This window comes from Caloenas nicobarica, chromosome 16, assembly GCF_036013445.1.
Source record: "Caloenas nicobarica isolate bCalNic1 chromosome 16, bCalNic1.hap1, whole genome shotgun sequence".
Lineage (NCBI taxonomy): Eukaryota > Metazoa > Chordata > Aves > Columbiformes > Columbidae > Caloenas > Caloenas nicobarica.
The window spans coordinates 5,567,104-5,588,756 of NC_088260.1; the positions used below are offsets into that span (position 1 = coordinate 5,567,104).

The window sequence follows — 21,653 nt, forward strand, 5'->3', positions numbered from 1 at the left end:
TTTATGCTGCCAGCCTGTCCTTCCCCTCTTTTAATTAAAAAAAAAAAAAAAAAGAAAAAAAAAAAAAAAAAGGTAAGAGGAATGTGAGCATTTATGAGATGCAATGTGTAATTTCATATAGGGTTGTTTGTTTTAGTTTGTTTGGGGTTTGTTTGTTTGTTTGTTTTTAATGGTAGGCAGTAGTCATACAGAATATGAAATAGATGTTTATGTCTAACTGTAGAATTTTGAACAGCTTGATAAAACGCTTCAGGACAAATATGCCATTTCTACAAACACTATTACTAAAGTCAATGAAACAGCTTTTCAGCAGAACACTTATCAGAGTAATGAAAAGTTCACTTTAATTCACATAATAATTACACTTGAATAGATGTTAGTATTGAGCTCCTTAAAACTCAAGAATCTCTTTAAATTAATTTATTCAAAGAGATCAAGAACATTAAACCCTAAACCACATATTATACACTTACAATGACTACTTCATATTAGTGTTGTGTTGTCTCCGAAATAAGTTTTTTTCTACTATAGATGCAATCTAGAACCTTCTAAACCAGAATGCTTTTGACTTCCTTGAACAAAATACATGACGGATCCACAACTAAGTGATAACAAGCTGCAGAAATGGAGGAAAAAGAGAATTAGTGTTTTCACCTTAAGAGTTAAATGCTGAAGAAAACAGGTCTATGGTCTTTGGTTATGTGAATAACCAAGATACCCCAACAGAGGAGCTGAGCTGTGCTTAGTTGGCTTTCCCTTTTACATTATAATAACCACAACTTCCATGGGGGGATAGGAGGAGCTGCCTGTGGTCTTCAACCCTTCCCAGAAACTTAGTGGAACCCTGCAATCCATGTCAGATAATACTTCAAAAAGTTGTGCCCACCTCAATTATACCACTATGTTAACTCACAAACTTTGTACAACCTCATGTGGACTTCGAACTAATTCTGTACCCAGTGTGTAATAACAAGCAGAAGGTTTAAATATTCAAATATTCCCCAAACACATGAGGATTGCTTTATTTTAGCCAAATTGCAAACACAACCAAAGACTGAGTTCCAGTTGGAACCAACACAAGTTTTTCAGTTTCCTTCAAGTTTCCTTCAAGTCCTTAAGCTGGATTTTTGGTTTAGAGCAGTTCCCTGATGTAGAACAGCAGGTCGAATGGAAGAGAAAGAAGTAAATGCACGGCCAATGACAGACATGAACAAGGAATTTGTGCAGCAGCTCTCCCAGGGTGCTACTGAAATTACAGTCTTGGGCTGAATTTGCTGGTTTCACTGATGCGTTTTCATTCCACTGCACAGGGAACCGATGAGCAATGAAGCTGCTCGCAAAGGTGTATTTTTTCCTAAAGTTGTGTATTGCAAGTAAAAACCTTTAAATCTCCAAAATAGCATTTAATTCTTTCTTTATATAATTAAACTGGCTGAACTTCACACATAAAGAGAGCAACTTCTTAAAGATGGTGGTACATTTACCAATAACAATTAGATATGTAATACCCCCCTGAGTATTAATTAAGTATTATTCTCATCTCACAGGAGGAACAAACCATACAGAAAACCAGAAACAACCTCAAAATCATAAGATACCTTTGACAGTGGAATGAAAAAAATTAACTACATTACTTTCAACACCACATTACAGCTATAAGGTCATTCCTCTTGCACCACAGAGTTAACATACAGGGAGCACCACCTGTTTACTTGGTTCTATTGTCTCTAGAAATACAAATAAAATAATGTTAAACGACTGATTTACATGATTTATAGATTATTCTATAAGAGAAATACTAGAATTGACAGTTTTAGGGTACCCTGAAAGCTGAAATACACATCAACATCCAAACTGCTCCCATAAACAACACTGTATACACACTCCCAGTCCTCCAGTTCTGTTGCTCTGCTGGATGACAGCATTTCTGCTGATGGCAGTTTCTGAAGACACACAGCAGGAAGCTGTCTTAGCACAAACTCTGCCTTGATTTCTTTTAAAACATTTTTCTAAACCCTCTATAAGGCTTTTTGTTTGATATGCCTGTGTGCTTGTAAAATATATAAACACGTGCAAACATGTTCATCCTGATGCTTGAGATATTGAAATTTTATAGACTCTTAGGGGCTGCTGCAAACTGTACATTATGCTTTTAATGTTGCAGTTGAAAACTACAAGTTTCAAAATTAAGACTTTTTTCTGCTCCATGAAATTTTAACCATATCACCTTGTTCAAAGCCTCTACTGATTCATAATCCTGTATAGAGCAGCACAGCTTTTTAACAGCTCAGCTGAAAGCATGAACTATTTTCCCTTGTGAAAGCAATAGAAACCTAATTACTTGCTCAAAAATAAGCGCTGAGAAACCTGTATCTTTTACGGCACACACAATACTGTAACAAACAATTTTTTTGTAACTGTAAAACTTTACCAAATAACCTTGATATCTGAGATGAATTATAGAGTACAGGCAAGCTGTAAACACACACAAAAATGCAATAAAAGAAAGGACCATTTATTCGTGAATTCATTAAAATATTTCTTTGGCTGTTATTTAAGTAGTAGATAAACACATCTGAAAAAGGTAAAGAAAAATATTTGTCATTTAAACATCTGAGAGTGCAGATCACTGAACTGATGAGCTGCAACTGATAATAAGAACTGTATTTGGGAAACATTTGCAAAATCATCCTTTCGAAGAAGCTTTCTAGTATTTCTCTACTAGGATAACTAAAACGACTTTAAAAAGCCAAGAGGCATGGTAGTCCATATTACAGAAGTTTAATAAATTAAAACAGGTCATTTATGACAACTGATGATAACAGCAGCAACTCTGCTGGACATTACATCACGCAATACTGGTGGTTTACACAATTATCTAATGAAAGTGAGCTTAGAAGGAAGGCAACCAAGATTTCCAAGTCCTCTCTGGAGAGACTCAGAGTGATGCCTAATGGAATCCCATCAACTCCTGTGCAAACACAACAACCAAGGCTCACATTTGTAAGGTTTTCTTCCTGTGCAGAATAAAGCTCAAAAACCAGCTTCATCTGCTGTGACTCTGCAAGCTGGAAACACCCTCCAAGGGGAACACCAGAGTATTTGAAGTGGAAAGGGATGCAGAAGGCAGGAGCAGGGAAGTTACAAGGCTGACATACATGCTGGGATCAGCACTTCCCAAGCCAGAGGTCGTCACCTCAAGAAAGGTCAAACACTTAGTAAAAAGTCAATTGTTTATGCTGGCATTAGGGATTTTTATCTTGACAGAGGTGAAGCTTGTAGATGGAAGTAAGGTCACAACTAGAAAGATTTGGGAAGCACTGACCTAGATAATTACAGCATTCAGGGAAAAGTGACAACACGCTTCTGCTAGTCTGAGGAAAATGAGTGAAAGTTTCAAGTTTAGCAGATACCTTCACGTCTAAATAATTTCAACAGATAACATAAGTTAGTTACAGGATTGGGACATCCTGCTAAAACAGTGCTGGGCTTCGATTATCCAACTTCTCCCTAGAGGGCTAGCCGAGACCACCGTGGGGGGAAGAGGAAAGGACACCACCTTTATTATTATTTTTTTTCTTTTTTACACTTAGAGTTGATTAAAAATACATATCTGTGGTGCAGATGACAGCTGCCCAGTGGCATCTCATACTCTGTCCTCCAATAACAGAGCTTGACAAGAGTCAAAACATCAGATGGAGAGAGATACAAACATGATCCAGACAGCTACTGAGGTAGGAGCTACACTTCTAGCTTCATGTTAAAAATATATTAGAGAAAAATTTTTTAAAATCAGGTATTTAGAACTTTTCTAGGCTATGCAGGAGAGCAGTAAGAGCAGATATCCAAATGACTATTATCTCTCTTCAGTTGTTATGTAAAACAGAGTGTTTATGAGTTAAGCAAAGCAACACAGAAGATTGTTCTACTTTACACTGTGACTATATATTGAAGATTTGTCTTTCTTCCCACTTACTTCCTTGTGGAAAAAGTATCTGAGCCTATCAATAGTCAGCTGAAAAACTGCAGATGCTGCAAATTTAAAACTAATGAAAATACCAGACACGAATTTGAAGATCAGAAAGGAAGCCTCCTCAAATGACAATGGTCCCAGATGCTGACCCAACTAAACCGCCTAGAAACAAGTGAAAGCTTTTTTTGCCATCAGATGGTCACATCGTTGTCCATGTGAACAATCACTGCTCAGCAGAGTCTGTCTTATTAAATTACCAAGGGTTAACACATCAATTTATATTGCTGGTGCTCTCCTAAGTCTCAGCAGGTTGACTCTGGCATTCTACAAGACTAAAACTTGTCGGTTTAAGAGACCTCTGCCTTCAGACATAGCTCTGGCCTGGCTGCCAGGCGTTACTGCCTCTTCAACAGAGATGTAGGATTGGAAGGATTCTGAAGTGCTGCAGCTCATCTTCCATCCGCTGTCCTTCCCGTGCAGCTGCTGCCAGCCAGGGCAAAGACCAGACTGAGCGTCATGGCAACATCTTCAGTTGTTACTCACACGAGGTCGTCTCCAAGAAGCAGAAGACTTTGCACTTTGAAAGTCATTTCTCTGTATGAAAGGCTTTAAAATAAGGGTGCAAAGGCCTGCATAATTGCTGACTAATCTAGGTGTCTTTTGACCAGGTTTTATTGGGAAACCCATACCAGCAGCAGCTTTTATATGCTCAAAACTACAAAATTCTATCAATTTTTTTTCTTTTTGGTAATACATATTCTCTCTAAATATGCTGATGAACAGTCTAAGGAGTTGGCATACATCATTTATATCACACAAAAATAAAAACAAAACCCCCACACTCTTTAAATCTAAAGATACTCCTAGAACAAGCTACCTCCATGGGAAAGAGAATATCAACACTTTTAGAATCTACCATTAAGGGAAAAAAAACCATACACATACATATAAATACATATATGTTGTATGGGAGTCAGAATAACAAAATAATAAATTTTATAAGCCTTTCTCGGCATAATACCAGTACTGTAACACTTTTTCCTCTGCTTTTCTTTTTACAAATAGACAAAACCTTTTAACAGAAGGACAAAGGAAATGCATCAAAAAACGTTATTCACCAATAAACTCTTTAAAGGGATATTTATACAAAACAAATCAGAACGATACTTTCCCCTCCCCCACAAAAATATCCATTTAAGTATATTCCATTTTTTAATCAAGCACGTCATATCAGAAATTCAGTCAGGGTCCTGACCACCATTGATGAAGCACAAGAAGTGTGTTAAAGAAGTTTACTAATCAAAGCAGCAGTTGCAGCATCTCCTACCCTTGTCCAATAACATATCCGAAGAGATTTCTATTTGGACCATTTTCAAATATCTTTATTACATTGCAAGGAGGAGTAGAAATGGTGCAAATGAGCTATTCAGTGTATCAGTGGATTGTGCGGCCACACTTCAATAAGATGCAGGCACCTATTTCCACAAAATGGCTCCTCAAAGCCATTCCAGTTTACCAAGGTAGCTCATTATTTAAAACAACATTAAAAAAAGGCAGAGAAAAGTATAAACTAAATAATTTACATTTGCAACACTTCAAATTTCACTTGTTTTTAACCCTTGCCCCTCAATACCAAAAACTATAAACCATTTTACAAATGAGACCTAAAAAAAATAAGTCATTACCGGTCATCAATTCTTTCAGTGTAAGGAAATAAAATGCTTTAATATTCTGCGACTTAAGACTATGGATCAAAATGAGGAGCATAGCAAAAAGTCTCATTTATTTATTTATTTTAAAGTTTCACACTGTGAACACACACACAACAGAAAAATTTCCCTGGAACAGGAAGAATGTTGTGAATCAGTGGCACTGAATTGCTGACACACTCATCATAAAAGTGTCATAAAGGACAAGACACAGTAACACTAATTCCATCCCTATCTCCCCCAAACAATTATAGTTTCAAAGACATTCCTAGCACTAACAAAAAAACTCTCCAGAACTGAAGTGTTTGTCAAGTGAAGCTGCGTGTCAAGTTTCATGCTGGGACATATTTCTGGTCTTGTTTACAAGATCTTAAAAATAAGGCTTGTTTTGCTTTTGGAGTATTTTGTTTTATTTTTTGAAGGATATCCTCCTTTATTATGATATGACATAAGCAATGCTGTGGGGCAGGTATTTTTCTAACACAGTTATTAGACTCAATGCTGCTTCTGTGTAATGGAATTGAAATATTTTCTCGAATCCAAACTGCATTGAATGCCAGAGTGGACTCTGATCTCAAGGGAGAATCATCCCACATTTATACACATAGAAGTAAGTCATACACTTTAAAAGTCCCTCTTTTCCTGCTCATGTGATATTTGCCAACATCCATTTCATGGAAGCAGCTACTGTTCCCATCCCCATCCCCTGTGTCACATCACTCAAAACAGGAAACACACATTCAGAAAAGGAAAAAAAAAAAAAAAAAAAAAAAATCTTTCCTTAGATAAGGCTGTGGGAAGTTTTCATAACCACCATAAAGACTTCACGTCACAAGGTGAATAATAACGCTGTCAGAACCTCCTGGGTTCTTCTCAGCAACACCCCAGCCAGTAGCCAAAGCCTCACTAAAGGGTTTTGTGGCCTAAATGCTGGTGACCTAACATAGCACAGAGATAAAGCTCCTGCTGAACCAGCCCCTCTCAGCTCCTCTGACAAAGCCCCTGTGTCATCGCAAGCCACACTGCTGGAGAAGAGGGCGGGGTGAAAGAAGAGAAGGGAGGCACAGAGGAAAAAAAAAATGCAGACTACAAAATAGATGCAACCTACAATCTGTGACATTCAGTCCTTCACCATCTCCTCACAAGATAAAGCAGTTGTACCAGCCACCTGCAGTCAAAGCCACCAGCAGACTGGAGAAGGTAAAAAGCTGGAAGGGAAGGGAACCTGCCCTCCAGGTTCTTTAATAATGGTCACTGTCCACAGCCTAAAGAAAACACCCAGGCACCCCAGTACCCTGAGCATCTTATTGTAAGGCTGATTAATTACAAACCATCTAAAAGTAACAGCAAAAAGATACAAAACCATAAATAAAAATAAATGAGCCAAAGGCCACACAGAGTGTGGTTTGGATTTCCTAACCCCACTGATGGAAAACAAGAAGGCAGCACCAAGACTTCACCCTCCATCTTCACCAGGGCCTCACCGCCCTCCTGCCTAGCTCCACTTTCATTATTATATCAAATAAATCAGATTAACTTAAAACAAGTAGGTTGCTCCAGTACCAGCTGGCTCCACACCCCACATCGTTCCCCCTCCATCTGCATCCACCGTTCTCCATCCCGGTGCCCCCATCCTCCCCCCGTCATCCTCCCTGCACCCCCCAATAACACCATCCTCCTCCTCTCCTCAGGCCCCACCGCCACTGTCCCTCCCCGAGGACACCCCGCCTCGCCATCCCCTCAGCCCGGGCGTCCCGCTCACCTCCAGCTCGGTGTCCCCGGGCTCGGCCACCCCAATGATCTCGCTGGGCAGCTCGGCCAGGTCGGTGACCCGGATCAGCCCGTCGTGCAGGAAGATGGTCTCCTCCTTCACCGACAGCCACTGGGCCGAGTCGGTGGCCGCCGTGGCCGAGGCGCCCGCCGGGGACCCCATGGCGCGGCCGGCGGGGGGGCTCCGCAGGGCTGAGGCGAGGCGGGTCCCGCTAGCCCCCCATGGCGGGGGCAGGGCGGAGGCAGCGGGGTCCCCAGCGGCCTGGGTACCGGACAGCCGGAGCGCGGTGGGGAGCAGCGACGAGCGGCGCGTTGCCACCGCGGCGCCAGCGGATCGCGGGCCTCCGGGAGCCGCCGTGCCCGCCCGCAGCCACCACGTCCCGCTCCCTCCTCACACACACAGGTGACAGCGCGACGCCATGTTGGGGGCTGAGGCGGGCCCGGCATGCACCGCGCGAGGAACAATACACCCTCCCCCCCTCCCAGCCCCGCGGGGCCCCGCCCCCCGCCGGGCCCGCCCCCCGGCGCCCCTCGGTGCCGCCCCACGGGCGCGGGCGACGCCCCCGGAGACCCCGCCCCGCAGCGAGGGGCGATCGCCTCAGCGTCTGAGCCGCGGCGTCGGTGGGGGCTGCTCCCCTCAGCGCTTCAGCCCCGCGCCGAGGGGCGATCGCCTCAGCGCCTCAGCCGCGCTCCCCGCCTGTGCCGCTCCCCTCAGCGCCTCGTCCCCTCCCGCAATGGCCGCTCCCCTCAGGGCCTCCCTTCACCCAAGGGCGCCTTTCCTCAGCCCGTCGCCTGTGAGCTGCTCGCTGAGCGCCTTACCCCGAGGTTCCTCTCATAATTTCCCATTTCAGCCTCACCTTGGCTAGTCAGGGCCTCTCTGAAACGACCCTTTTTTTTCCTTAAGGACCTCACGTTCCCCAAAGGGTAGTTTCTCGCCCTGCTGGCACCTCTGGTCGCCCCTTTTTTGGCAGCCCCCTTCTCCTTCCAGAAGGACCTCTTGTTCTCCCTTCCCCTCCGTTGTCTGCCTGTCCATCACCCCCTTGAAGGAATCCTGTCACCTCCCAGCAAGCCTTTTCCCGAAGGACTTGTGAGCCGGCAGGTACGTCCCTTAAAATCCAAACCTACAGAGTTAGCCATGTCATGAGGATGCCAGAGGGCATGAAGCAGAAGGTTCACAACACCACAGTGTGTGTGGAAGAAAGGAGATCCAAAGAAAAATTGACCCTTCTGCCTCTCAGTCTCTTTTGGGTACCATTGTGTAACCTTCCCCAGTTTCCATCCATCTAATTTCACACTTGGGTGCCTCAGCCCTGCACCCGAGCCTGTTCAGAGAGGCACAAAGTGTCACAGGCAGCTGTACCTGGTTGTTCAGCAAAGTACGTGCTTGTGAGACAAATCATGTTAACGACAAAGACACGATGATAAATGTTAAATATTTTTAGTTTATAATTAACTGTGGGGATTCCCATTGTAAGTGGCTGCTTTTCATTAACCGGTGACTGTACACAGCAGAACAGAGACGGAGTACTACACATTTATTTACCTGTTTGATCAGATTAAATTGTTTAATACATTAGTGCATTATGACAAATGTGCTGTGGTATTGGAGGAAAAGTGTATTCAAAGCTGTAGTAAAATGAGATCTACTGCCAATGCTTTATGTCCTATTAAGTCTGGTAGGGAAGAAGCACTTTTTTCATGTAATGGGCCACCACTCAACTTAGGACCCACACAAAGCGTCTTTGTATCACGGATTCAGCAGCATGAGAATTCACACAATTACGTAGTTTGTCTTTGAGGCCAGTTCAGACAACAGAGGGTCCAGGTAAGTTTATACAAGTGGTTTGTTACAGGTCTATATGGTAGCTCAGTGCACGATGTTTGGTAGCACATCACTGCTGTTGGACAGCAGAAGAGTCTCCAGGCTTGGTTTGATTACAGAAATAGATATTATTTGCCTCTGTGCTAGAGAGTGTCATTTTTGCATAGGGAGAATACAGAGAGTTGGTATAAAAGGTTTTTGTTGGGGAGAGACTGTTCATGGGCATCTGTTATTTTTGGTCAAGACATGACATGACACAGAACAATGGCTGCAGATGGACGTACCCATAGATATGAAATCCACCCCAATCCTCCTGTGTGAGCCTTGCTAATGCTCAGAAGAGAGAGAAAGCTGAAATTTGAAGATTTTATGGCAGGTGGGACGTGGCAGCTGAGTTCTGGCAGTTGAGATAGGCTGCGGTCACGAGGTCTGCTTGGAGGAATGGAAAGGCCGCTGAGGTTAGATTTGTCACAGTATTTCATTGCAAGATAGTGACTGGTGTTACTGTTTTATTACCAGAGTAGGAGTTTTCCATTGTTTTCATTCATTCACACAAGATGGGAATAGAGGAAAATAAACAAAGTGTGTATACATTTTAGTGGGAATAACCCTGAAAAAAACCCCGTCTTTAAATTTTTGTAGTACTATCATCGTACTAGCTGAACATCTTCCACAAAATCAATACAAATAGCAGAGCTGGGAGCAAAATGGGATGTTCACAAACAACACTCATGCCAGGAAGGCTTGTCAACAGAAAGGATTTGCAGTGTTTTGCAGAGGTGGCTGAGTTTTGGATGTATCTGTTGTTCTCCAAAGGACTGTTTCACAGGCTGGGTAACCCCCAGGCTGAAAATTCTTTGTCTCCAGCTCTCACATGCTCTTTCCAGGGCCTTCTGGACAGCTTTATCCCAGAGGAATATGGTTGTCACGGTAGCTCCCAGATGGAGAATCGGGGTTGGATAGAGCTGTCGATTCAATCCACTAATTGCTTTGAAATACAAACCAAGGCCTTGTGTTTGAACGAGGAGCTGACTCGGAGCCAGAGGAGAGGCATGTGTAACTGTGGATGCGTTCACACCAGCCGGAGCACAGAAAGAGGTGTGTGGCTGAATTATATACTGGCCAGGGGCTGCGCTTTGTCATTTGGCTGGGCGCCAGTGAACAATTTCTCACAGCGAGATCCTGATACGTGTGGTTTGGTGTGGTGAGTAACCTGAGCTGCTCCTGAGCGGAAAGCGGACCACTTAACTGGGAACTGGAGATGGTGCAGACGTTTTAGAAATCCCTTTTAGCTGGATTTCTGTGAAGGCATCCCATGCCCAACAGAGGGGATGTTTACCATTTTATAGTTATTTATTTGCTTATTTGGATTTCTTCTGAATTGTATTGATTTGACAATTCAAAGTTTAAAATCAGTTATTGAATTAATCTAATGCCATAAAACTGAGAAATGTGTCCTGTCCTGCCTCAGTGCAGGCAAATAAAATAATTACTAGTAAACGTAAGATTTACTAAATTATTTTAGTTGCCTGCCATTCAGGAATTATCAGTACATTATACAGTCTATAAGCTTACATAGCATGGAATGCTGACATAGCTTTCTACATTAAATGCTCAGTATTGGGGCCCTGTAATGAATTCAGCAAATATAATGCAGCTTTTCCGGCATCTGCTGCAGAAGATGTTGTATAATATAATGAAAAAAAAAAATTATTTTTGTTCTGCACATCCCCAGAAAATGTCATCCACAGTAACTTCAATGTAGTGTTCAGAGGTGTACTGCAGTAACTACAAAGAAGTCTCGTACTACATTATGGGAGATGATGTGACTTAAAAACCAGACTAGAATAACTTTGTGACATAAATCATCAAGCCGAAGAAATAAAATCCTTAACTTGTAAATATGCTTGTATAGAAAACCAGTCTTTTACTTTAATTCTTTTGGAGCAGGTGGGTGGCTGCTGTTGTGGCTGCGGTCGTGTCCGCCTCTGGAGACCCGATTCTGGAATGAGCTTCGTTACGTGCAGGTCCCCGGTTCTGCAGCTGAATGTGCCCTTGTGCATCTCTGTGGATCACGGTTACTGAGATTTACCTGAAGATGCTAATGGTCTATGGGCAAAAATTCAGTCCCATGAGATGAAAATGGAAATTCACCATTCTTGCCTCAAAATTACTACTTATTTGCCTATTAGGTAATTGAATTTAAAGGACCATTGTCTCGCTCTCCAGTTTAATTTTGTATTAACAGCTATAACATATGGTGGAAATTTGCTGTACATCTTTCTGGTCATTTAGAAATGGCAGTTTGAGTTTTAATGACCATTGTGGCACTAAGAAACAGAAGAAATAGTTTCTATTTTTATGTGATCTGCAATAACCAGATTTCCATACCCAGAAACCTGTCTCCTCTGCCTAGTAGAGTTATTTAGTGAGCCTGAATGCCATCATTAATAAGGCCACGATGCAAGGAATACTGGCATTTCTTGGCACACTAACTATGATTAAAAATACAGTTTCTTCATTTTTCTTCAGGTAAAACTTAGGAAGAACTGAGGTGGAAAAAAATCAGAGAAAAAACAAACCAGGCAGTGAAATAAAAAAAAAAAATCAAACTTCAGAAATATATTTTAGTTGCAAAAGAAAAATATTCACATTTTTCTCAGCTTGATATATTAGCAATAATCTCTGAAGAAGGCTCTGACTGATACCAAGGTAGGCTTGAGGAAGGAAGAACAAATAAAAAGAGATTTTTATTAAAATGAATAAGGACAATTTTATTATAGGAAACATGAGTATGAATCACCTACCTCGCAAACATAGCCTTAGTTAAATTGGACATGAAAGAAATGTAAATTATAGAATCATAATAAAAGTGCTGGAATGTTTTCTTAGAGGCAACCTGATCCGGTGCTGTGACACGAGGTGTAACTACACTACTTGTTACACATACTTGTCCCATCTCCTCCATTACTGAATTGTCATTACAGTTAGAGAGTTTCCTAACGCTTAATTGAACTTGTGTTACTGTAATTTAAGGCTTTTCATTTTTTTTCAGCTGTTGTAGGCAGAGAGAACAGTTTCTTTCCTTTCTTTTATGTGCAGCCTTTTTCATGTGTGAAGGCTGTGACCACAACTCCTCTCCGTCATCTCTGCACTAAATAATCCCCGTCCTTTCAAACTTTCTCTGTAGGCCATGTACTCCAGAAGTCTGAACATTCTTCTGCGCTTTGGGGTTTCCTCCAACTTGTCCACATCTCTCTTGAGCTGCTGGTACTTTAGATGAAGCCTTAAAAGCATGAAATGATTTGGGCAGATTTCCGTGTTTTTGATGCAATACTCCTGGTAAGTGTCTCAGCATCATCTTTGCTTTCTCTGCAGCTGTATGGTATTGTTGACTCACACTGAGCTTGTAAATCAAACAACAACTTACGCTTAAATTCTGTTTGCAGTATTTTACATGCAGAAACAAAGCAAGCTGGCATTTAGCATTACTCTCAGTAATCTCGTGCCTCATTTTCTTATTCAAGAACTTAACGCAAGAAGCCTTTTATGAAGGGAGGTATTTAAATGCTGCCCTTCCCTGAGGAAGAGTGGCTGGGAGCTGAACACACCCCTTAGTGGTTGTCCTGAATTTCTGAATCTCTAATGTCTCAGAAGACTCATTAGTAATATCCAAAAATAGGTAGGTTTTAAATACAGCTATTCAGTACTGTTTTAAAATTCAACCTCCCTGAAAAGTGGTGCAGTAAAACAAGGAAAAAAATAAACGCAAAAAAGTCTGCTAAAATATTCTACTCAATATTGTAAAAGTATAAATGTAACAAGATGGATTTTTGTAATTAATAGGAATTATTACGAGGTCTACTTTATAAAGTGTTTCCCGGGGTTTGTAATGTTAAATTGACAAAATCTCTAACAGCTTGGTTGAGATCTGAGGATTTTAAAATTAGTTCTTGAGAACAAGTTACAAACTGTAGGGTTTTTGATTGATGTACGGCTGCAAGGTCAGTAGTGTTTTCTTTCTCTTGTAAAAGAGAGGAGGGCAGCTTGGCAATGCTACTGTAATGCTGCAAGTGGTCAGTATAGGGATGGGGCTGATACCTAGGTGCAAATCCCAAACATATCTTTCATTGGAAGTATCTCCAGCTTCGTATATACTGTGTATTTTATATCAGGTTTTATCTAAAACTCTTGGAAAGAAAAAGTTACATAAGCTGATTTTCTACTACACTCTCAAGAAATTGTTCAAGTTTCTACATCTGTATTTCAATAATTTTCTATAATTTTCCCAGTAAATTGCTTGAAATATTAATCCTGCAAATCTCCGTGTTTGAGAGCTATTCATTGATAACAAGAAAGAATTCTGGTTACTGACATGGAACATGCAGACTTTTTTTCTTCTAGGAGCATCTCCTTGTTTCTCAAAGCTGTCCATTCCAAAGCAGACATCTAAAATATCCTTTTTTTTTAGTATTTTCTGTTAAAAGACCTGAGCTTTAATTTTAGTAAAATGAGTGTTAGTCCCACCTGGGGTCACAGCCATATATCATAATTTTAAATCTCCAGTAATTAAAAAATGAGAATGAATCAGTTAAACATGTTAAAGCCCTCTCATTTTTAACTTATTTTCCTCCTTTACATTAAATAGTATGAACACTTCATGCTTGTATTTTAATGGGAATTACAACGTAAAGTCAGTCTTGGTACATCATACAGAAAATGAGAATTATTAACCCCTGGATCACACTGCTGTCCCAGTGCAGGGCCCCGGTGCGTGAAGAGGCAAACAGGATGTCGACTCCTCCAGGAGTCGGGTGCGGTGATCTGCCAGGGCTTATGTCTGATTCATTAAACTCCCTGAAACGTTCATTCAGCGCTGATTGAAGCATGTTGTCAAACCTGCCAGCAGGCTTCCCGGGGGAGGATGAGGATGTTCACATCACCCAAGGAAATGTGAAACGTGGGGATAGGAGCTGCAGCTGTATTGCGAGGCAGGGAAGCACCATATCTTCAATTTGCAGGTGCTGAGGAGGGGAAGAGCTGCCTGGGGATGGGTCACCAACGTTCTGCTGGGGGAAATCTGTCCCTGGTTAACCAGCCAGCTGGTTAACTAGCTAACTAGCTTTATGGGGTGGGTGGGGAGGTGAAGTTCATTTTCCTTTATATTGAACAAGAGCTGTAATGAACAAGATCTGTATTTCACAAAACTTATATCATAGAATCACAGAATGGTTTGGGTTGAAGGACCTTCAGAGCTCATCCAGCCCAACCCCTGCCATGGGCAGCGACATCTTCACCAGCTCAGGTTGCTCAGAGCCCTGTCCAGCCTGGCCTGGGATGTCTCTAGGGATGGGGCATCCACCACCTCTCTGGGCAACCTGGGCCAGGCTCTCATCACCCTCAGTGGAAAACATTTGTGGGAGAAATGAGTTCTGTCTCCCCATCAGGATGGCCCTTCACAGACATTGTCTCAAAGTTGATGGAGAACTGGGCAGAGTTTTACAGAATATTTATCAAAAATGTTTAATCCCAATTCGAATAAAAAGCTGAAATTTTGACATTTGTGATATAACATTTCAGGAGAGAAAGTACATTTCAGGACAATGAACTTACTTCAGTTTTCTTTTTATTCCAATTTTATCTTATAATGTGTAAAATTTTTATTTAATACGTATGTCCCATTGTTTTAGTTTATTTTTATTTGATATAATTTCATCATAATTTTGATGCTGAATAAAATTAATATTGAAATGAAAACTCCAGAAATCTGTTTTAACATTGTACTTAATTTTTTTCAAAATGAGGTTTTGTTAAATATGACTCATTCACAAAGTGAGTTGAATTCAATTACTGGCAAATTTTCTGCCAGCTGTACATTTTCTTAATATCTCCCATATCATTAAAACTGGCTTAGGGACAGCCTGTATAGTGTTGCAGAAAAAATATTGTTGTGACATCTACAGAAGTTTATGTTTTATTTGTAATTTATTTATCCTTATTTATATCATTGCTGGCAATAGAGATTCTTAAATTATACTACATCTATTCTAGTACCTTTTTACATCCTTTTTAGAGTTGCCCATGCTGATTTGGCAATATTGGGAATAAAACCCACAACTCATTACATGTTATTCATCCAAAAATGACTTACCTTTCGTAAGCCCATCTCCAAGTAAGGAAGGTGTTATAAAAGAGAGAACAGTCACTAGAGAGTCTGAAACAACAGGACACCAAAGAAAAGAGCCAAAGTAGGATTTGAAATGAGAACTTTAAATGAGGTGGCTTTTGAACTTTTATTGTCTTTGTCTTTTACTTGAAATTCACAAATCAGTTCCAAGATCCTGTGAAGTCTTAATTAGCAGGTTTTTGCAGGCGTTGCAGCACTAACTACCCTTTCTTGTAAGAAAAGGAAGCCAGGTCAGTGCATCCCTGGCCTGAGAAAACGCTGTAGTCTGTACTGATTTTCTCTTCAGCGGTGACAGGCATTCAAAATGAACTTAAATCTGAGAGCCACTAATTGAGGACTGAAACCATGCAGCGCAAATTGGAACGCCTTTTTCTCCAGGGAGAGCAATTTTGCTCTCTGTGTGGTGTTGTTTTGCAGCCCACATCTCCAAAGGTGCTCTTCCCATAGTGCTACTGCCCCTTCCTTGCTTTCTTGAAGTGTTTCTCCTGTTCTTTCCAATATCCCTTTCCTCTAATTTCCAGCCAATAATCTACTTTTAAAGGAAGAGTGAGAACTCTTATACAATGAAGTCACAATTTGATGGAGTAAAAATAGGAGGGAAACAAACAGAAAAGGATGTAGATGTCTGCTGTGGTTTGTTAGTGAAGGGGTTGTGCTGATTTCTGTTAGAGGTGCAATCTTCCCATGCTCACTATGACTCACCTGCTTTTCCCTCTGTTCCTTACAGCCAGATGGCATAAACCAGTGAAGGCCAAAGAATTCACAGTTCCACAGGCTGGCCCCCGATAAAGCCAGGACAGTTGAAAATCTCTTCATGCTGCTACAGGTAGGACGGTTTCTTTATTTGAAATATCGTAGAGTTTATGAATGCTGCAGTGGAATGTCAAGTGCTAATGAAATCCTGATCTTGACAGGTAAAAGTCAGACTTTCCTGGAATTGTTTTATGAACCCTTGACTTCATGCTTAACAACATCGCAGTGTTTCTTTAAAAAGAACAACATCACAAGTAGCCTACAGATAAACCATGAAGAACAGTTAATTGCCCTTCAACTAAAATAACACCACGAGCAATCATTCAACAGGAGGACTGAAAGCAGCGCTGTCTGTCAGTCACCCAAAGCCAACCAGCTGTTTGGAGGACGGTACCAGCATCGCCGCCTTCGTTAGAGTGTAGGTTCACAAATAGCATCAGCCCAGGTTTCATGTGCAGTGCAGCAACCACATGACATATATTGTGCACATTCCTCCCTTCTTCCAGATTGTTGTCATATGGCTGTTGATTGGGCATGACAAACACATAAAAAAGCCAGGTTTTAGGTTTGATTATCCAGACTCCGCAGGCTTGGTGCGGTGGCCAGTTGAATGACGTGAAAAGTTGCAGCTCGAGGTGACAGGATGGGGAGAATGATAGAAATTATAATGAGTGTTCTTATCAGTCCCCAGGAGACAGCTGCTCATGCTGGGGGACACTTCTCAGGTACTTGTGAAATCAGCTGTTGTTTCAAGTAAGCCCAAGTCACATAATTTGTGATGTTATTTGTATTATTTTCTTTTTCTTTTTTTCTTTTTTTCTTTTTTTTGATTCAAGCTGTTAGCCCATTTGGAGATTAATGGGTTGCCTGTGTTAGAAGACAGTTACATGGTCATGCTAGCCATCGTCTTGATGAAGTCCTGTTTATTTACGAAGCATGAAAAGTCTTCTTTCATAGACTGCTGGCTTAAGTAAACCACAGATTTTTGTTCACAGTACTTTGACCCAGGCCAGTATTTTGACCAAAAAAAAAAAGTTCTCTTGCATCAGCAGCCTCAAACTGCAGTTTTCTTTTTTCTCCCTCTGTGTCCCTACTATGTGCATGTGTGGGTTTTTTTTTTTTCTCTCACACAAACACAAAGCTCCAGATTTCAAATGCCCTTTTTGCACTTTCTGTGTCAGTCCAGAGGGAAGCCATGTGGATAATGGACAATGTACAGAAGCTTTGCCATGTGCCTGTCATTTGAGTAATAGTTGCTGTTGTTTCAGTTCCTCAATTCTAGAAGGGCATTTGTTTATTTTTTGTGCTTATTTTAAGGAACGATTATGGTTACCCACTGATTTCTATGAAATTCCATGACATAGATCTTCATTTCAGCTTAGCAAGACACTCATACCAGTAATTTTAATACTGATTTTACCTAAACATCTCCAGTGAAACATTTTGAGGGTGCATCATTCTTTTTAGACCCTTCATATTTCCTTGTTCTGAAAAATAACCTTCCTCCCTTGTATATCAAGGACTTGCTGCCTAGGACTGGTTTTGTCCGTTTTATCTTTGTGTTTTATTTCCTCATGTGAAAACAGGCATTTTGAACAATAGGATACCATGTATAGCACATGGTGATATCTGAAAGCCTTAAATTTAAAAACAATTACATCCTAAGTGCATCTGTCAAGAGAGTGGAAAATCTCTCTATCAGGTAGGACTGACAAGATGGATGAAGACGGAATTGCTTCTGGTTTAGTCTCCTATTTTCTTCATGAGGTTTAAATCCTTTCCTTTTCCAACTTGGTGTGGTTCTCTGCATCCCACTGCCTTACTCCAATGGATTGAATAAATCATTTTACCTTTGTGTATGGTTTCTCGGTGTTATAATGGCAGTTTTTACCTCTGTTGGGTGTTACGAGGCCAATGTTCTCAGTGAATGTAAAGTATGAGAAGTTGTTTATTATGATCATTAGGAAAAAAAAATCAGCAGACAAAGGGCTAGAAACTCTAATTAGACAAAATGTGGAAACACAGAATGTCACCAGAGACTCTAAATCTTTTAGCTGTACTGTCCTGTACAAATATAATGGACTAAGTTCTGCAAAAAAATGACATTACACCTGATAAATAGGTCTATGAAAACATTTATTCTTCATCCCACCTGTGCCAGAACACAACACGACGTTCCTATTTTTTAGTATTAAATGTTGATATGATCTCAGTAGAGGAAGAATAGAATAATGGATCAGATCCCCTCCCAAGTGTCATGCAAGGATAGACTTTTTATTCTTTTACGTACTTTAGAGCATTGTCATAAATTGTATGCCTGCAGAAGTTTAAAACACTTCTTCAGAGCCGATATGAGAAAGTATTAGTGCTGTTCTGCAGGTATGTGAGCACTGAGCTCACTGAAATTAACTTACTCACTCAGGATCACAGGGAAAATCAATATAGCTGAAAAAAAAAATTGGATTTCTTTAATCTCAAGTAATATTTTGACTGCCTTGCTTCCTCTCTTCTTATCATTATTACTACTAACAAGTATTTATGTTTGGTATGGTGTGAACCATGGGTAGGTCATAGAAGTTACTGGCTGTGTGTACAATCCACCATGTAAAGTTGTTTCCCCTGAGAAAGATAAGCCTTGAATTAATGGGGATAAAACAAGGATAAAATGAGCAAAAAAAGGCAGTCACCTGACAAAAATGTTTCCTGACTCTTCATCTATGAGAGGGTCGAAACTAGACTGGTCTAAAAAAACCCCAAAAACCAATAAACTATGAAAAAGGAACTAAGCAAGTAAGAAATGTCATGGTTGCTCATTGGCAAGCACATTAAATTCCACATCCAACCATCACGGACCAGCCCTGCGTGACTCAGTGCAAAGGTCGATTACAGCCAGTGGGACCGGCTCGCTTTGTTCTGAACAATGAGGAAAAAACCCAGCAAGAACTATTATGAACAAGATTTAACATTTAGTTGCTCTGATTGTGCAAACAATGAGTTGTCAAGTGCTTAGCGCAGACTGTAATGCAGGAGAACTGCAGAAATCAAATTACCAGGTAAATAGTTCCCCTCTTCCTGGACCCTCACATTCCCACACAAGTCACTGGGACCTTCAGCGCTGTCCCCAAACCAGAATAGGAGCAGGAGCTCTCGATCCTGGACCCACATGATTACATCATTTACGTGACCTGCTACTTCAGGACATTAATGACGGAAGAAAGTGCTGTGGAGTTTCCATAACTCCTCTGTAGTTCTACATCTCTTGGACTAAACCGTCCACGTGTCCATCTTGTAACAGCAATAGCTGATAAAATCGAAGCAGCCACTGATATTTGTAGAGTGGTAAACTGCTGAATCCCCTGAGAATGGCGTGAGCTCTTATCTTAGTAGGACTTTAAGAGCCTCAGTAACAGCCTTCGTGGTGAGCCAGGGCAGAAGTCTGCTGTCCAGTTTCAAACTGGGCAGGGTAATTTCTTGCCTGAAATTTTAAGCACTGGGTAGAAAACTGTAAAAGACAGTTTTGATCTTAAAAAAACAGTTGATTTTAATATGGAGAGACCAGGAAGCCCTCTTTGCTGAAAGACAAGAAACAAAATGTACTGAAAGAAGAATATACAGAGAATCTGAAAGAAATTCTGGTAGTAAAATCCATTTGGATGTGGTTTCTATGCTTGAATAATTTAAAATGAGAAGGGAATTGGCATTTGGAGAAGAGTAGGAGGAGCTATATTGCATTTGCTAGAGGGAGGCGGCCTAGGCCAGCTCTTCTCCATGAATGGTTTCTCAGCTTATCTTGCTTACATTTTCTGTGAGGCTAAAGCAGAGCTTCCTCCAGGTGGTGAACATTAAGAAACTGTTCCCAAATTCTGTTTATTCTTGATGAAGCTTGTGGAGAGATCCAGAATGACTTTTTGCAGAAGTGGGGCTGAGTATCCCAGTGGCAACAGTTGTGTGAACCACGAGGAGAGGGAAAGCAGAGACCAGATGGAAAGATGCTGGAGGAAAAGGTTCAGCTGCCCCTGCGTGACAACACACATCCTATAGATATCCTATAGCACAGGTGAACTCCATAGCTGATCACTGGACATTAGGTCACTTCACAGAGGCAGCCGATAGGTTAAAATAGGTGCCTGTAGATAATGAAGTGTTGCATCTTATCACCAGTTCCCTGAGAAAGCCAACATCCCTCTCTCTTTCCTCTCAAAAGGATGCTTTATTATAATTACATATCACTTTATTAGGCAGCTGAAGCAAAGAGCACATTTGATGCTAATGAAGTGCTGCTGTGGTTGAGTCTGTCACTATTTTTGGACCTGCGTATCTCCAGCACTTTTCATTGGGTGATGGAGGCTTTGGATGTCTCTGGCTTCTTCTGCGGGGGATGCTCAGTGAAAAGCAGTGACTCAGCGAGGCAGGACTGCAGAACTGTTTACATGCTCGGAATGAGAAAAGCTGCGGGACAGCGAGAACGCACACAAAAGCTCTTTATGTGGTGGAAGGATTTTTCAGGTATCGGACAGTATTATCTAGATTGAAAAAGCCTTCTGAATATTCACTTTGTTTCTGCGTTGGGTCATCTGGACAGTCCTTGTTTTTCCTCTTTTCCATCCCCCACTCCAGAGTATTTCAGAAAAAAAGCCAGATTTCACAAGGCTTAAGGAAAATATTTTAGAGGTTAAGCAAGAGACAAATCACAGCTGTCCACTGGCTGCCTTATGAAAGACGAGGGTTTTGCTGTCTCCATTTTCTGCAGCAAAGCCCAAGGAGCTGCTTGGCATGATTTAATGTTAAAATTTGACTTAGCAGCTAGCTCCCCCAGCAGCAGGCCTGCTCCCACCCCAGCATTCATCTGGTCCCACAGTGACTCAGCTCAGGGATCTAAACCAGCAGGAAAATATTCATTCCTCTCCCTCCCCACCTTGCAGGGCTGTGTCACTGGTCACACCACCTGGTCAGACAGGTGACATAACCTTGGTGAGGGACGCGAGAACATTTCTTCTGTGTTATCAAATCACTTCCTGACAGCACATGGGGAGACAAACCCTCCCCTTCCAGTAAACAAGGTGAATGGTTCCAAGTATCATGTCACATCTTCTGATACACAAATGAGTAATCAATAATTACAGAAAACACCATTGTATCTAAATGCCCAATTATTCTCAGACCAGCCCTAATTTGTTACTACAACTTCCCTGTTCCCAGAGGGGAACAACTGAAGCACTAGAGCCTCTTGAGTGTCCTCTTAGCCTCTGTGTGGCCCAGTCTATCTGCAGACTTTACACCACCACATGCTGCTACAAACTACTTTGATCAAGAGGTCTACTTGATAGTTTTGGACTTTTCCCATTTAAATGTTCCCACATACAGTTTTTACTTTAAGTGAGCTTTCTCAGCATATTGGGTTAAGGTCTTTTGTAGCATCAGTGAACTTCTCTTAGTACT

At 41.3% G+C, this 21,653-nt stretch overlaps 1 protein-coding gene across 4 annotated transcripts in view; it reads right to left on the reverse strand.

Moving 5' to 3' along the window:
- HECTD4 (HECT domain E3 ubiquitin protein ligase 4) overlaps positions 1-7,892 on the reverse strand; it is a 68,698-nt gene extending 60,806 nt beyond the window's left edge. For all 4 annotated transcript variants that reach the window (XM_065646206.1, XM_065646204.1, XM_065646205.1 and 1 more), the window contains exon 1: positions 7,445-7,892. In XM_065646206.1, coding sequence (XP_065502278.1) covers positions 7,445-7,615 — 171 coding nt within the window. In that variant the 5' untranslated portion in view covers positions 7,616-7,892. The remainder of the gene's footprint in view (positions 1-7,444) is intronic.
- Positions 7,893-21,653: the final 13,761 nt, after the last annotated feature.